Source organism: Odontesthes bonariensis, chromosome 7 (assembly GCF_027942865.1).
Source record: "Odontesthes bonariensis isolate fOdoBon6 chromosome 7, fOdoBon6.hap1, whole genome shotgun sequence".
NCBI lineage: Eukaryota > Metazoa > Chordata > Actinopteri > Atheriniformes > Atherinopsidae > Odontesthes > Odontesthes bonariensis.
Window position 1 is genome coordinate 3,913,121 of NC_134512.1, and position 15,827 is coordinate 3,928,947.

General features: G+C 44.5%; 1 protein-coding gene across 1 annotated transcript in view; it reads right to left on the reverse strand.

The window, feature by feature from the left end:
- Positions 1-15,827, reverse strand: part of lrp5 (low density lipoprotein receptor-related protein 5) — a 112,354-nt gene that overhangs the window by 5,181 nt on the left and 91,346 nt on the right. The window contains exons 16-28 of the mRNA XM_075469280.1: positions 15,510-15,694; positions 15,054-15,202; positions 14,623-14,800; positions 11,727-11,923; positions 11,409-11,614; positions 6,109-6,299; positions 3,391-3,600; positions 3,149-3,274; positions 2,547-2,783; positions 1,675-1,785; positions 1,320-1,559; positions 1,093-1,235; positions 905-1,002 (exon numbers count right to left, since the gene is read on the reverse strand). Of these exons, the coding sequence (XP_075325395.1) occupies positions 905-1,002; positions 1,093-1,235; positions 1,320-1,559; positions 1,675-1,785; positions 2,547-2,783; positions 3,149-3,274; positions 3,391-3,600; positions 6,109-6,299; positions 11,409-11,614; positions 11,727-11,923; positions 14,623-14,800; positions 15,054-15,202; positions 15,510-15,694 (2,271 nt within the window). The remainder of the gene's footprint in view (positions 1-904; positions 1,003-1,092; positions 1,236-1,319; positions 1,560-1,674; positions 1,786-2,546; positions 2,784-3,148; positions 3,275-3,390; positions 3,601-6,108; positions 6,300-11,408; positions 11,615-11,726; positions 11,924-14,622; positions 14,801-15,053; positions 15,203-15,509; positions 15,695-15,827) is intronic.

A 15,827-nucleotide genomic window follows, 5' to 3' on the forward strand; every position in this document is an offset into this window, starting at 1 on the left:
ATCAGTAACTCCTAAAGAGAAGAAAAGCAGGTCACAGCGGCTGAAGAGAAGCAGCCATGGACTGTGGATGGTTGGATGGAAGTGAGACTCAGAGATGAATCACCATGGAGACGATGCTGCAACTTTAGCTTGCTCCAATGAAACGTAGAAAGATGACTGGCTGAAGGAAACCTTCACATTTGGGGCTGATGTGAGGGAAAGGACCAGGGGAGATGGCAGCCATTACCTCTGCAGGAGATGCACAGGTGCACGCATCCATTCGTTTTCAGGAGGATGATGATGATGATGATGCATCTCTCCACAGAGCACAGAGGGTCCAAACTTTTCTCCAGGAAAGACACATCAGCTCAATGACCAGCAAACAGTCCAGATCTCAGTTTGAGCTGAACTTTATGTTGGAAAGTGAAAAAAAAGAAAGCTCCATCCTGCGGAGCTGGTCTGTCAGCTGCTGTACAACAAAGATGGAACCTGACTGATGAAGAAGGTTGCTTTTCATTAGTGAAAGCCTCAAAGAATTCAAGCTGGCAGAAAAGTCAAAGGAGCTGCCACAGAGGACTGACTGAGATTGTGTGTGTGTGTGTGTGTTACTTCCACTTCATCTGAAAAAAAAAACCCCAGTAAAATCTTATACATTTTTTAAGGTTTGTTTTAAAAATCCAGAATATCCAGCTATTTAAAGCAAGGAAATAAATAAGTCATATCTGTGTTTTTTTAAATAAAAAGCTGAATGTAAATCATCCAGGTGTGGGGGTTCCATCCTTTTCCAGGGCTTGTAGAAACTGAGCCAAACTGAGTGTGAAACAAGTTAATCAAAAGCTGATGAAGGCAGCAGTCCTCCCAAAGGTGGACTACTGTCCAGGCAATGCAGTGGAAGACAACGAGGAGACTGTGAGAGCTGTATGACCTGTATGATCTGGTGGTGGATGGACTGTTGGAGGAATAGAAGATCTCTGTATTGTAGAGAGAGCGGTCAGTGGCTGGAGAAGGAGGAGGGTTCAGGATCTACAAACAAAAAATATCTGTGTTATTTTACAGAATACAGATAGCAAACTGTGTGTGTGTGTGTGTGTGTGTGTGTGTGTGTGTGTGCACCTGAGGGTAGAAGACTCCTTTGGTGGATGATGAGCTGCTGGATGAAGCTCCAGTTACATGGTTCCTGTCATAGAGAGGAGCTCCACTGCTGCTGCTGCCCATTAAGCTGACTGAACTCATTATGGACTTCCCACAGGAAATACCTGCACACATTTAGATCTTATTAGTAGCACATCATATGAGCACTGCTGTACTGTATACTACTGCTGCTGTGCGCCTCATCTAACCTTGGAAGGTACCATGCTGAGAGCTGCTGGGGGCGATGAAGTTGAGGGGCACGTGGGGCGTCCCACTGATGTACTCATGAGGAAAAGCCCCGTTAGGGCCCTTGTAACGCCGACACACCACACGCTGACAGACAAAATAAGCTCCCCCAATCACAAACACCAGCAGGATGATGGCAATGACTGGGCCGATGGGGTTGGGATCAGGGTTCGGGATGAAGCTTGAAGGAGGGGAAACATACTCTGGAAAAGGACAAGGGGAAAAAAGCAGTCTCAGCAAAGTTTAGGAAATGTAAAAGGACTTCATGAGGAAGAACAAATAAATGCTTCTGTTGTGTGAACGTTTTATTGCTGTTACCACAAGCAAGTTCATCTGATCCGTCGGAACAGTCCGAGTAGTTGTCGCAGCGTTGTTTCTTAGTGATGCACTGGTTGTCACCACAGCGGAACTGACTGGAAGAGCAGATGGCTGGAAGAGAGAAGGAAACATGGACACCCCTATCAGTGTTAAGAGTTAGCATGGCACGTGTCCTCTGAGTGAACCGAAATCTCTCCGAGACAAACATCTTACAGCAAGTGCGTTCTTATCAGCAAACTGTACTGACAAAGTAAAGCAAGCTTTAAGCTGGAGGCTTGGACAGCCATACTTTTATTTTTCTGCACTGTAAAACTATACTGAAGACATCCAACCTGTGAAGAACAATACCAACAGGCGCTTCTCAGGTTAATGAGCACTTCCCAAAGTGTTCCAAATGTGGCTGCTTTATGTCTGAGTGAAAAAGTCATCCTTTTTTAGTTTTTCAAAGTTCTCTGTCTAAATCAGAAAAGTGCATTCATGGATCCTTTTCTTCTGTTCTGCACATCTGTCAGCATGTTCTCAGCTGGAGGCTCATATGCACGAGTGTAGGCACTGCACTGCATTGCTGCTGTGACCTTATTCAACTGTGCTGTTTCCATTAAGCACTGCTATTAAATTCTCTGAAACTGAGAAAGTCTTCATGACTAAATTCTCCACTCCAGCCCACCTGACAGGAGCATAGAAATGCTTTATATAATATCATTAATCTGGTGTAGGCAGGGTAAAACGATGCTGATTCATCACAGCTCAGTGCCTTATCAAACACAAATTTTGAAGTTTATTTTACACATAAGACACAGAAAGGCGAAGGGGAGATGGAAGCTACCAACAGCGGCACGCCAACTGAGCCCAAATCGAATGAGTAAACCTACTTTCACAGTCCTGCTCATCAGACTTATCGGCACAGTCGGGTTCACCATTACAGCGGCTTTGAGCATCAATGCAGCTTCCTTCATCACACTGGAACTGGAGGGCAGAACAGATGGGGCAGTTGTCTTCATCACTGCTGTCTTCACATTCAGAGAAGCCGTCACAACGCCAGGCCATAGGAATACAGTCGATTTCTCCAGTGGAGCAGGTGAACTGCTCTGTGGAGCAGGTAGGCGGCTCTGAGAGAGATACGGGAGGCAACATTATATAGTAGGAGAGGAAGAGAAAAGGCACAAAGAGCCAGAGAGACGTGTTACAATAAATGTTAAATGGGGTGAACACTGGACTTCAAGAGACCTTCAACATGCAGTAAGAGCTGTCAGAGTGTGGAGGACAGAGGACAGCGTCAGACAAAACAAAGACATTAAAACACAGTTTGCTACACAGTAGCTACTCAGTATCCCTTCTTCTTTTGCAGTATACATAATACCAATAGGTAATAATATCAAATAAACTTTGAATTCACTTTGAATGTAAAAGCTTCTCCTAAATTCCTTCAGACTGTCTCCACACACAAGTTGGGACATATTTTGTGTGGCTTCACCTCCACAGTGCAGCAGGTCCTGCAGTAACACCTGGTGCATCGGACAGGAGCAGCGAGGTGTCCCGTCACCCTTTGCAATGCAGATGTGAGAACAGCCCCCGTTGTCACGGGAACAAGGGTGGGATGCTGGATAGAAGAAACAGTCATGACTTTAAAGGTATATTTAAAGGCCCTAAACAATATAGTGTGTTACAATAAGCTAATCAACATAAGTTTTTGACAGTGTGTATCAAAGTCTGTACCAAAGTCCTGTGGGTCCATCTCTTCCACAGCATGGATGGATGTCAAGTAAGATATCCGTCCCTGAATGCGCGTGCGGCCATCACCACTCAGTTTGTCAACCCTTTCAATCATCTGCTGCTGCCTATCAATCCAGTACAGATGATCCCCAAGAACCGTCAATCCCATTGGCTGAAGAATGTTGGAATCTTGGAGGACAATGCGATTGGCCCCTGGGAAGGAAAGAATTTCTACTTTGATTGCTGTGGACGGAGGGCTGCATGTCCAACATGTAAACAGGAACTCACTCTGACGCCATGGACACATTGCAGTTAGAAATGCAGACAGGTTAATCACAAGGAAACAATGAGTGACGGAGTGCCACAGTCCGAGCCATGGGGCCTGGCACACCAAGACCTTAGTGTTACAGGACGATGTCTGTGGGTGGTGCTGTGGACAGCCTGACAGACAGGATGGGATGAGATGGACAACTCTAATCCTTGGAATGTTTACTGTATTATTGTGTTGCATTGGGGCGGCTCCAGCTCAGGGCGAGGAGCAGTCACCTGCCAATCGAAAGGTCGGTGGTTCGATTTCCTTGCTTCCTGAGGCCACATGCTGAAGCATTCCTGGGCAAGACGCTGAACTCCATGTGGCCCACCTACCATAGCATCTATCAGTGTATGAATGTGTATGTGCCCCGCAGACTAAGAGCTGCTGTCTAAAGCCGCATTCGGACAGAGCCGTTCTAAGAACGGTCCACCTCGAATTCTGTTCTGATAACTGCCCTTCCCCAGGGGAACTGTTTCAGTTTGCATTAGCACATGAGTCGGGACCTGATAGAGACTGATGCGGCGCAACTGTTTGCGACAGCGACGTGTTACTTTAGCGCCACATTCAACAAAACAAAACAAAACAAAACAAAACCCGCAAAAAGTAAGGAGAGAAGAAAAAAACACCACCAAGAAGCTATCGTGTTCATGGTCTGCATGATGGTGATATTAGCCGCTTTCGGACAGAGTAGTGACTGCTCCAGCCGTTCTAAGAACGGTCCTCCTCGAATTTCGTTCTGATAACTGTCCTTCCCCAGCGGAACTGTTTCAGTCTGCATTCGCACATGAGTCGGGACCAGGTCGGGACTGATGCGGGGCGTGCAGCCATCTGCGTCAGCGACGTGCTACTTTAGCCGTTTAGCGCCACATTCAACAACAAAACAAAACCCGGTAAAAGTAAGGAGAGAAGAAAAAACACCACAAAGAAGGTAATATGGAGAGCTAGGAGGCCACCGTGTTCATGGTCTGCATGATGGTGATATTAATCATGGACGATCACATCGGGTGTCTAACATGGAGGCTGGAAGAGCTCACAGAGAGAGTCAGGAGACGAAGGATGGAGCGCAGGCCATACTTCTTGGTTTCATGAAGGAAGGAGAGCAGAGGGCCGCAGACAAAGGAGACCACGTGGAGGTTTAACTTATCAAACACGCGCCGGTTGTGCCCGTGTCGTATGAGGAAACATTTCAGCCTGACAACATGACAAGGGGCGGAGCTACCGACCACCAAACACCTCCGTCAGATGTGTTCCTATAGAACCCAGAACAGACCCAGCCTCGGAGAAGGAGCTGAAATGGTTACAGGAACTGAGGGCGATGGTCCCGAGTTCCTGTATGTGCGAATGCGGGAAAAAACGGCCCCGTGGATTAAAAGGTTATTAGAACTGCCAAAGGTTCCTACAGTGGGAATGCGGCTTAAGTGTATGAGTGAATGGTTTGTAGTGGAAAAGAGCTTTGAGTGGTGGTTAGACTAGAAAAGCTCAATATCAGTACAGTCCATTTACCATTCACTTCCAGTAACTTACTAGAATTTCCATCTCTTGCATTTGATTGAGAAAAAGTAGCTGGAAACCAAACCAACACATCTGTGTCAATGTAACTTATTACATTGTGTTTTAAACAGGGAGGGCCTCTGTGGGCTGTAGATGTCTCCTCAGGTTTCATATGTGGCATTTTGATGCTGCCAACATTTTCACCGTCGTAAACAAGCTTTACAGTGTCCAGTGACATTAATGTGGAATGGCACATTTACTTAACATGGAGTGCTGACAGGGATAGGCTCCAGCCAAGCTGAATGAAGTGGGTTTCCATACAGCTTTTGATTTTAGTAGATTTAATTGCCATTTCATACTAACTTTGCTTGTGTTTTTTCTCTGACGCTTTTCCTATTACTTTGGATTTTTGCTTTTCCCCTTTCCCAATTCTTTTTCCCCCAATTAGTTTTTTCCCTACAAGTGTCGTTCGTAGGGATGGGAATGAGAACCGGTTCTCCGAGGGAGTGCACGCTTCGAATTTTGGCTCAGAATGTTTCCAACATGGCGTTGAGGCAGAAGCGCTCCAAAGTTTGGTTATTTTTCACCAAAAAGGACATATGAATCTTTCCCTCCTCTGTCATGTATGTGGTGGCATGAACAGCAGGATGCAGCACAGTCTTCTACAGTACATGCAGTGTGGGACAAAGCCTGGGAGCACACACACATAGGAAAACTATGTGTGTGTGAACCCAGGCTTTAGCAGGAGCTTTTAGCATCACACATGTAGTAACTTTAGATTCTGAATTATTCATCACTTCTTACCATTTGGTGTATATATCCTACATCTGCTGATGCTTCTATTTGTATATATTTTTTAACCAAAATGTGCGTTATTATTTCATGAAAAAGCCTGACTTGAGTTTCTGATAACTCACCCGTCAGGTCACTGCTCTCAATTCGTTTGAGGTCGGCATCAACCCAGAACAGTTTTCCCAGCTTGTTGTCCAGAGCCAGAGCTACTGGTCTAATCAGACCAGTGGTGAACAAAGACTCCCTTTCTGTTCCATCCAGGCTAGCTCCTTCAATCTTAGCTGAGCGCTCCTGCACTGTTGTAAAATACATGTACCTGCAGAGACATACATACACTAACATTAATATAATCCATGACATGTTTAAATAATGTTTGAAAATAGAAAACTGGACTAAAATCCAAATTTATAATAAACGTAAACATGTCAGACTGACTGAAGTAGCACAAAATTGAATTTCTAAAAGTTGCAAAAACACACTGATTAAGCGGTTCTTAAAAAAAGACTTTGAGAAACTATGTGAGAGTCTTGATAAAGTGGCGATACCAACGTTCATTAGTGGACCTCTCCCAAACATGGACAGGAGGATAAACAAATTCAGCCGGCTGCTTCAGTTGAACACATGGCTGTCCAAAGTCTGTGAGTCCAGAGGAGTGCATTTCATTGAGAACTTTAATATTTTCTGGCAAAGAGATGATCTGTTTCAAGAAAAAGAGGTGGAGTGAGACGACTGACGGATAATCTCCTCCACGCTCTGAGGCATCAGAAGGGGCCAGGACCAGGACCAGGACCAGGACCAGGACCAGGATCAGGACCAGGACCAGGACCAGGACCAGGGCCAGGACCAGGGCCAGGACCGGGTCCTGTGCTGCCGCTGAGAGAGAAGAGCTCCTGCCTCGCCACCCAAGGACCCAGCAAAGGATTCAGCCACAGCAGCACCTCCAGCATCCCGAACACAGGATTCAGCAGCTCCACCATCGCCTTCACCACAGGACTTGAATGTGCACGTGGATGAAGTCCATAACAAGCAAGCTAAAGAGCTCACTGCTGTCCTTGAAATGTTTGGTTTAACTCAGCATGTGACTGAGCCCACCCACAGCAGGGGGCACACTCTAGATGTGCTCATTTTAAAGGGTGTTGTTATTTCAAATGTGGATTTGGTCGATGTTGCTTTATCTGATCATTTTTGTGTTTTCTTCGACCTATCTGTTATACCCAAACCAGCAGCTGGGTCTGCAGTTGTTCAGGGAAGACTCATAAATGACAGAACAGGGACACAGTTTATGCAAATGATTAGGTTTGAGAACACCCCGTGTTCGAATGTTGATGATCTGTTGAACTCTTACACATCAAGTCTCTTAAATGTTCTGGATACCATTGCTCCTGTCAAGGTTAGAATGGTTAAAAGTAGGCAAAGGGCGCCATGGAGGAAAGAAGAGTCGGTCAGGGCACAGAAAAGGGAGTGCCGGAGAGCCGAGTCAAAGCTCCAGGTTCATTATAAGGCTTACAAAGAAAAGCTAGGTCTGTTCAACCAGACTTTGCGTAGAACAAGGGAGAGTTATTTTTCTGAAATCATCAAAAACTGCAGTAACAACTCTTGTGTCCTGTTTGCTACAGTAAACAGATTAACAAACCCTCCAGTTTCACTGCCTTAAAGCCTGATTTATACTCGGAAACCAGGTCGTCTGCGTGTGTGTCGCAGTTAACGCAGACACTACGCAGACACTACGCAGACACTCTGGTGCACCTCCTCAAAATTGTAACTCACCGCAGACAGTGCCGCAGACATCGCCGCAGGGAGGAGAGAAAGGAGGCCTCTGATTGGTCAACTCTACATCCGCTCTACACTATGCGTATTTCCGGTTTGCTAACCGGCTGACGCTAACCGTGCTAACTGTGACGATTCTTTCGCCTCTCTGCCAGCTCCAGTAGTAGCAATATTTCTTCTATTTCTAGATCGATCAGCTGCATCTCAATCAAAGTGCGCATTCGTCCAGTCGCCATTGTTGTTGAATGACCTCCGTAACCGTAACACCCACAATCCTAGCTTGTTCGTGATTGTCCCTCTTGCGTTGTGGCGTGGGATTAACATAGCGCAGACAGCGCTTCAAGGCATAAATCAAAAATAACTGCGTCGTGTCTGCGACAAGCTCACTGCGACACACTGCTGCGAGAGTATACACGAGCCTTTAGAACTCATCTCTACATCCAAGTGTGATGAGTTTGCAACATTCTTTAATGACAAAGTTCAAGGCATTAAGAATGCAATCATTTCCACAACACAAATAACTACTCTGCAGCAAGCTATACACCTAGAGCTGACACATTTCACACCTGTTACTGACAAAACAGTCGAAGAGACCATCTGCAGTCTGAGTTCATCAACGTGCTGCCTTGATGAGTTGCCCACTAGATTTCTAAAGTCTGTGCTGAGCAGTTTGTTACCACAACTCCCTCATCTAGTCAACATCTCACTTCAGACTGGAACATTTCCAAAGGCCTTAAAAACTGCTGTCATTAAGCCTCTTCTAAAGAAGAGCAGCCTTGATGCCACAGTATTGAACAACTACCGGCCCATATCAAACCTGCCATTCTTAGGCAAAGTCCTAGAAAAAGTTGAATACCAACAGCTTAGTGACTTTCTCCTGTCTAACAATGCTTTTGATACTTTCCAATCAGGCTTTAGGCCCCACCACAGCACTGAGACAGCTCTGATCAAGGTGACAAACGATACCCGCCTGAACACAGACGCAGGCAAAGTCTCAGTCTTAGTTCTGCTGGACCTGAGTGCTGCCTTTGACACAGTTGACCATGCTATCTTATTACAGAGATCATTTCTGTGGACTACATGGACTACAGACTACCTCACCAACAGACCACAGTATGTGAGGCTATATAACTGTGTCTGACGTGGTGCTCTGCAGCACAGGGGCCCCTCAGGGTACGGTGCTCTCTCCTTTCCTCTTCACCCTGTATACATCGGACTTCACACACAACACCACACACTGCCACATCCAGAAGTTTTCCGATGACACAGCCATTGTTGGATGCGTCTCTGAGGATAACGAACTGGAATACAGGACGGTCATCAAGGACTTTGTCAGCTGGTGTGAGCTGAACCATCTTCAGCTAAATACCAGCAAAACAAAGGAGATGGTCGTCAACTTCAGGAGGAAAACACCCCACTTCACACCGGTGAACATCCAGGGATTGGACATTGAGATGGTGGAGAACTACAAATTCCTGGGTGTTCACCTCAACAATAAACTGGACTGGACTGACCACACACAAGCCCTCTACAAGAAGGGCCAGAGTCGCCTCCACCTGCTGAGGAGACTGAGGTCCTTGGGTGTGTGCAGGACTCTCCTCAGGACGTTCTACGACTCTGTGGTAGCTTCAGCAATTTTCTATGCTGTGGTCTGCTGGAGAGGGGGCAGTACGGACAGAGACAGAGGGAGACTGAACAAACTGATCAGGAGAGCGAGCTCTGTCCTAGACTGTCCCCTGGACTCCATAGAGGATGTGGGTGAGAGGAGGATGTTAGCTAAGCTGACATCCATCATGGACAACTCCTCTCACCCCCTCCATGACACTGTGGGATCCCTGTACAGCTCCTTCAGCATCAGACTGTTACACCCAGGGTGCAAGAAGGAGAGGTTTCGCAGGTCCTTCATCCCGGCTGCTGTCAGACTTTACAACACATGCACCCACTGATCATGTTGTTGCCTTCCCATGATAATCATACAGAGATTTTTCTTTACCCGTATTATTTATATTTATTCATTTCAACTTCACAATGTGCAATATTATTTATACTAGGTCACTTTACTTTTTGGTCACTTTACTTTTTAGTACTTACTTTTTTTTTCTTCTTACTTTTTAGTACTTGCTTTTTCTCTTTTAAAAAAATGTTTATCTTTTTTAATTTCTTGTTTCATGTCTATTGTTGCTGCTGTGACAAGTGAATTTCCCCGTTGTGGGATAAATAAAGTATAATCTAATCTAATCTAATCTAATCTAATCTAAGGTTAGAAGTTTGGGTGGGAATCTCTGGCTGTGCTATAAACTGGTTCAAGTCCTATCTGGAGGACAGGAAATATTTTGTTGAAATTGGTAACTGTGTCTCAGACCAAATGGCTATAACCTGTGGAGTTCCCCAGGGGTCAATCCTGGGACCACTATTGTTCAATCTGTACATGCTTCCACTAGGCCAGCTAATACGCAGCTATAATGTGTCCTACCACAACTATGCAGATGACGCTCAGATCTACGTGTCACTGACGGCCTGTCGATACATTGTGTCACTGCATCGAACAGATCAGTATGTGGATGCAAAACAATTTTCTCCAGCTAAACTCAGACAAAACTGAAATCATTGTCTGTGGCCCACAGAAACAAAGAGAAAGTGTTATCAGTCACCTTGAGACTCTCTCTCTAGAACCTAATAATCAAGTTAGAAATCTCGGGTTAATATTGGACTCAGATCTGAACTTTAACAGCCACATTAAATCAGTAACATCAGCAGCGTTTTACCAACATTGCCAGAATCAAAGGAATAGTGTCTAAACCAGACTTAGAGAGACTGATCCATGCGTTTGTCTCCAGCAGGTTAGACTACTGTAACGGCCTGCTCACTGGGCTCTCTAAACGGGCTGTAAGACAGCTGCAGTACATCCAGAATGCTGCTGCTCGAGTCCTGACTAGAACCAGGAAATACGACCACATTAGTCCAGTGCTTAGGTCTCTGCACTGGCTTCCTGTCGCTCAGAGAATAGACTTTAAAACAGCTCTGCTTGTGTACAAGTCTCTTCATGGTCTAACGCCAAAGTACATCTCTGACATGTTAAAGCCATATGAACCAACTCGGACCCTGAGAACCTCAAGGAGGGGTCTCCTGCTGGTGCCCAGAGTCAGGACTAAACAAGGTGAGGCTGTGTTTCAGTTTTATGCTCCTAAAATCTGGAACAGTCTTCCAGAAGATGTGAGACAGGCCTCAACTCTGACAATGTTTAAATCCAGGCTGAAAACAGTTCTATTTAGCTGTGCATGACACCTGAAAGTATTTTATCTGCACTCTTCACTTTTAATTTAATTAATGAATGATTATTTTTTATGTTTTTTGATTTTATTTGTCTTCTTGTGATTTTATGTAGCTGTAAAGCACTTTGAATTGCCTTGTGTACGAATTGTGCTCTATAAATAAAATTGCCTTGCATCTCATTTGCAAAAGAAAAAAAGAAAAGTAAAGATTACTGCATACAGAGCTGTAAAGATGTCGAATTCACTGTTCAACATGATACTGATTCACTCTTCAACATCCCCCCACCTGTATACTGGGACAGGGACGGACAACCAGTTTATAGGCCTAGCATAAAGTAGCGCATACAGATTGAGAACTGCAGCCACTGAAAAACAAATGAGCTCACCCTTTTTCAGCGTTGACCACGATGGCCCTTGGCTTGTCTATGTCGTCCTTGACAACCACACCTACAATGTAACCATCCATCCTCTGGACGTTGATAGTGTTGTTTGTCTCACAGGTCCAGTAGATGTGGCGACTATAAGGGTCCAAGCTCAGGTCATGAATTTGGTTGTCCACTGGTTGAGCTGTGCTGCTCACTATCATTGAAGACTGGAGGCAACCACAACAAAATACAACTTTTGACTCATTTGATATTTTCTCACAATCAACTTTTGGCATAGACTGAATGAGCTGTCAGTGTCCTGATCAGAGTGAGGTTTACCATGACTCCATCATCTCTGGCCCTTCGTATGTGCTGTCGTCCGTCCAGCCAGTACACAAGCCGGTCCAGCGGGTCATAGCTGACAGCTCGGACGTTCTTCATGACATGAATGGGCAGGATCATATCAGGGCTCTGTTCTCCTAAAACCATCCTACTGATGCTGGCCTTCTGACTGAAGAGCAGGAAATTTGAAGGAGCTGCAGACACAGAGATGGAGGGGTGGAGAGCATGAGGGAATGGAGCAGAGTTTGATTAGGGGGCACTGTGTTTTCCCTGGCTAAAAGAGAGCCAATCTTTGCTAAACACAAATTGTGCAATAGAAAAACAAACTAGCAGCTTGACCCAGAACAATAAGTCTAGACAAACACACACACATGTCATCCCATCAGATCAGCTGAAACCTGAAACAGTGCTGATCAACAATCCCAAGAGCTGAGCCGCTGTGCAGCAGTTATCAGAGCTCAACATTTATCTTTAATCTGCTCATTTGTATCCTGCTACTTAGTGAAAGCTGTGACAAGATATGGCCGTAGAAGTCCAAGGACGCTTTAAAGAGGGGCCAAGATCATTAGTTTCCAAGCACTCTCCTGTGCACATCCTTAAAAGGCCTTTCACATATCGGTTGTGCATTATCGGCCTGTAAAAAAAAAAAAGCCCCTGCAGTCCCTTTTTAGTAATTCCCACAGCTCACAAGGTTCAGTCTTCCTGTGGTAATATAAGCTGAATGACGTCTGTCATTGGTTCAGTTTTCCTTTACACGCAGACCATTCGATGTGACTTCTGTTACTACCTCCTCTTTTGGCTCAGATACTCATCAATTCCAACTTCCCGGTTCCAATGCACAAGACATGATGCACTATGAAGGCCCATCTGTCAGTGAAGCTTATCGCTGTTGATAAGCAATAAGCTTCATTGAAGCGACTGCACTGTAGATTTTGAAGTGTTTCTTATTTACCCTGCAGCAGAGACACTTCTTATTTCAAACAGGCCTATGACAAAACAAGTCCCGATCCCATGTGTCCAAACTCCAAACTCTGGAGTTCACCTGATGTGTCTAGAGTTCTGTTTATCATATTTGCATTCAAATATTTATTTTCCCATTCTAACAGAATATACACACATAGTGTCCATTCAATAATTACCTTTCAGTTGCTTTCATCCTACTATCAATGAAAGCCAACACTCCCTCTACAGATATTTAACATCAAAAGCCCTGTACAAACTACAATGTAGGAAATTGATGTTGAATTTATATCGTAAAAGGTTTTGAGTTGCACTGATGTAAACTGACGACAAAAAAGGTTGATAAGACGGAAATAATGAATGGATGTGAACAGTATATCTGTAAAACAGAAAGTAAGAGCAGCAGAACAGTTAATTGGTTTGAAGCTTTAATAGACATGAGTCCAAATAAATTATTTTCAGCGTCTTCACCGACCAGCTTCATTGAATTAGGAAAATAGAAATAAATCTAGAATCTGATGCAGCAACAATGAGTAAAGGTTGTTCTGGAGTCACAGAAAGAAAGAAAGTTTACAGAATCTACAGGAACAGCGTTCTGGAAGCTTCTCCAACCAGCAGGTTACCTGCTGACAGGCGAGGGTGTCAGGATTGGGTATAACAGCAGCATCCACCAAAGGTTCTGTCTCTCCAACAAGGATGGGTCGTGGCTCACCGCTTTGGGCCAAACTCCATCAGAGAATCATCAGTAAGTTCAGCATATGTTTCTCAGAGTCACACTGTAAAGAACTTTGGTCTTTCAGCATCTACAGAGCAGAATATTATAAAAAAAAGATTTCTCTGGACATCAGTTCATCTCAGATGGACAGAAAGACAGTGGACACGTGTTCTGTGGGCAGATGAGTCCACGTTTCAGCTGCTTCTGGGAAAAACTGACGTCTGCTTCTACAAAGATGAGAAAGAGCATCTAGGCTGTGATCAGAGAAAGGTTTAAAGCCAGCGTCTGTGATGGTGTGGGGCTGCATCAGGGTCCATGGCATGGATGGCTTCATATGTGTGAAGGTACCACTGATGCTGGAGTGTTGGAGAGACAGATGCTACCATCAAGGTGACGTCTTCTCCCGTGTCATTAAAAGGAAGCCAATGGAACACAATGGGAAACATAGCTGTGTGGTTACAGGTGTCCTGAAGCAGGGCTAAACATCTAGAACCTGCAGGACAGCTGCCCTCGAGGACCAGAGATTGAGATACCTGCTCCAGAACAACTTTTACTGAGTGTGTGCTGCATCAGATTCTACATTTGATTTTATTTTCGAAATAAAATCAAGTTGGTCGGTGAAGACACTGAAATCGTTTCTTTGGACACAGGTCTGTTTATCAGAAAAAGACAAAGTATCCTCCCCGTTCATAACTCGCATCACAGGCTCCCGATTAAACACAGAATTTAGCTTTCCATATGTTGGCACCTGAATATACTGTATACCTGACTCCTCTGCCCTTACTCAAACTCCAGGCTTCTTAGATCCTCTGAAAACTGCTTTTAGCTGTTCTTTGATCAACATTAGTTCATAAGGCTGACTGAGTGTTTGCCGTGGCAGCTCCAAAGCTGTGGAACACTCTTAAGCATTGTTTTATTTCTTACTTTTTAACAAGCTTTTACTTTGTGTTTTCTTGTTTGCTCTTAAATGCTTTAAATCTGTCTCTGCTTATATGCCTATATGTTCATTGTGGTTGTTTTAAACGTGCTTTATAAATAGGTTTAAAGGTTTAAATTTGAAATAAAGGTTCAAATGATGAACAAATTTAATTTTTTGTTGCATTTTGGAAAATGCTCAAACTTTCCAGGAAATGGGATCAGTTTATTTTTTAGTTCACCGGTCTACCTTCCCCATGCATATGCATGCTTCTCTCTTAGTCCCAGCAGCTCTCTACTCACAGCTACAGTTTCTTCCATCTGAGTTCAGGGTGTAGTGGGAGGCACAGCGACACTGGGCACCGGCTGGGGTAGCCAAGCAGAGGTGGGCACAGTTTCCGTTGTTATGTGAGCAGTCGTTGGTGCCATCCTGACGCGAGGAGTGGAACACCAGGATGTCCAGCATCAGCTCCAGCTGGCCCTGTGAACAGGTGAGTGAGACCATAATTACAATATAATAATAATAATAATAATAATAATAAATTTTAATAAATGTATTTATAATATGTTGCGACTGGAGACATCTTGTCTTGAAAAGGTGACCCTTTTGTCTCCCAACCTGCCTGCCTTTAACCATGGTTAACAAAAGAACAGTCTAAAAGCACAATAACAGTAAGAATGCATGTTGATTAGATTATCAGGCACTTGGCCCAGAGCTTTAACTGATTCCGTACCTGAAGTACCACAGTGCGGTTGAGGCCGCTGCGTTTGTCTGCCCGTTCAATACTGCGCAGGTTAAAATCTGTCCAATAGATAAAGTCCCTGTACTGAGTCAGGCCGAAGGGGTGGGGGAGGTCATCCACTATGATCTCCCTCTGAAGACCTGCCAGAGATATCATTCATTTATACAGCGGCTACTCAAGAGTTCATCATCTTAGCATTAACCATGTGATCATCAAACATGAAACAAAGCTTCAACTATCAGCAAAGTGTAGATTTGATATGTAGTGTAACTACAGTCCATTCAGAAACTGCTGACTGCAGCACGCATTACAGCTTCAACATGTGTGTGTGGTAGACGAGCTGCGTACTGCAGACAGTGGAAATGGGGACAATTTCTTCATTCTTTATTAAAAGATTTGCTATGTTATTATGGTAATGGCCATGCATGTGGTTATGTGAGAACAAACCTTGCATGTTGGTGCTTTCAATCATACATGTGTCCAAATCAGTCCAGTAGAGTCGATGGTCCACATAGTCAATGGTCAGCCCGTTGGCGCGCCCCACTTTGTCCACCAAAGTTGTGATCGTGCTGCCATCCATGTAGGCTCGGGCTATACGTGGTCGACCACCCCATTCTGTCCAGTACATGTAGCTGCAGACACAATGCACACGAGCAACTTAAATCATAACTTGTGCTTATGGTTGTTTCATTCAAGTTTCTTTCTGGTGCAATATTTGTTTCATCAAGCTGAATGAAAGAACACAACAACTTTATTGTTATTGTC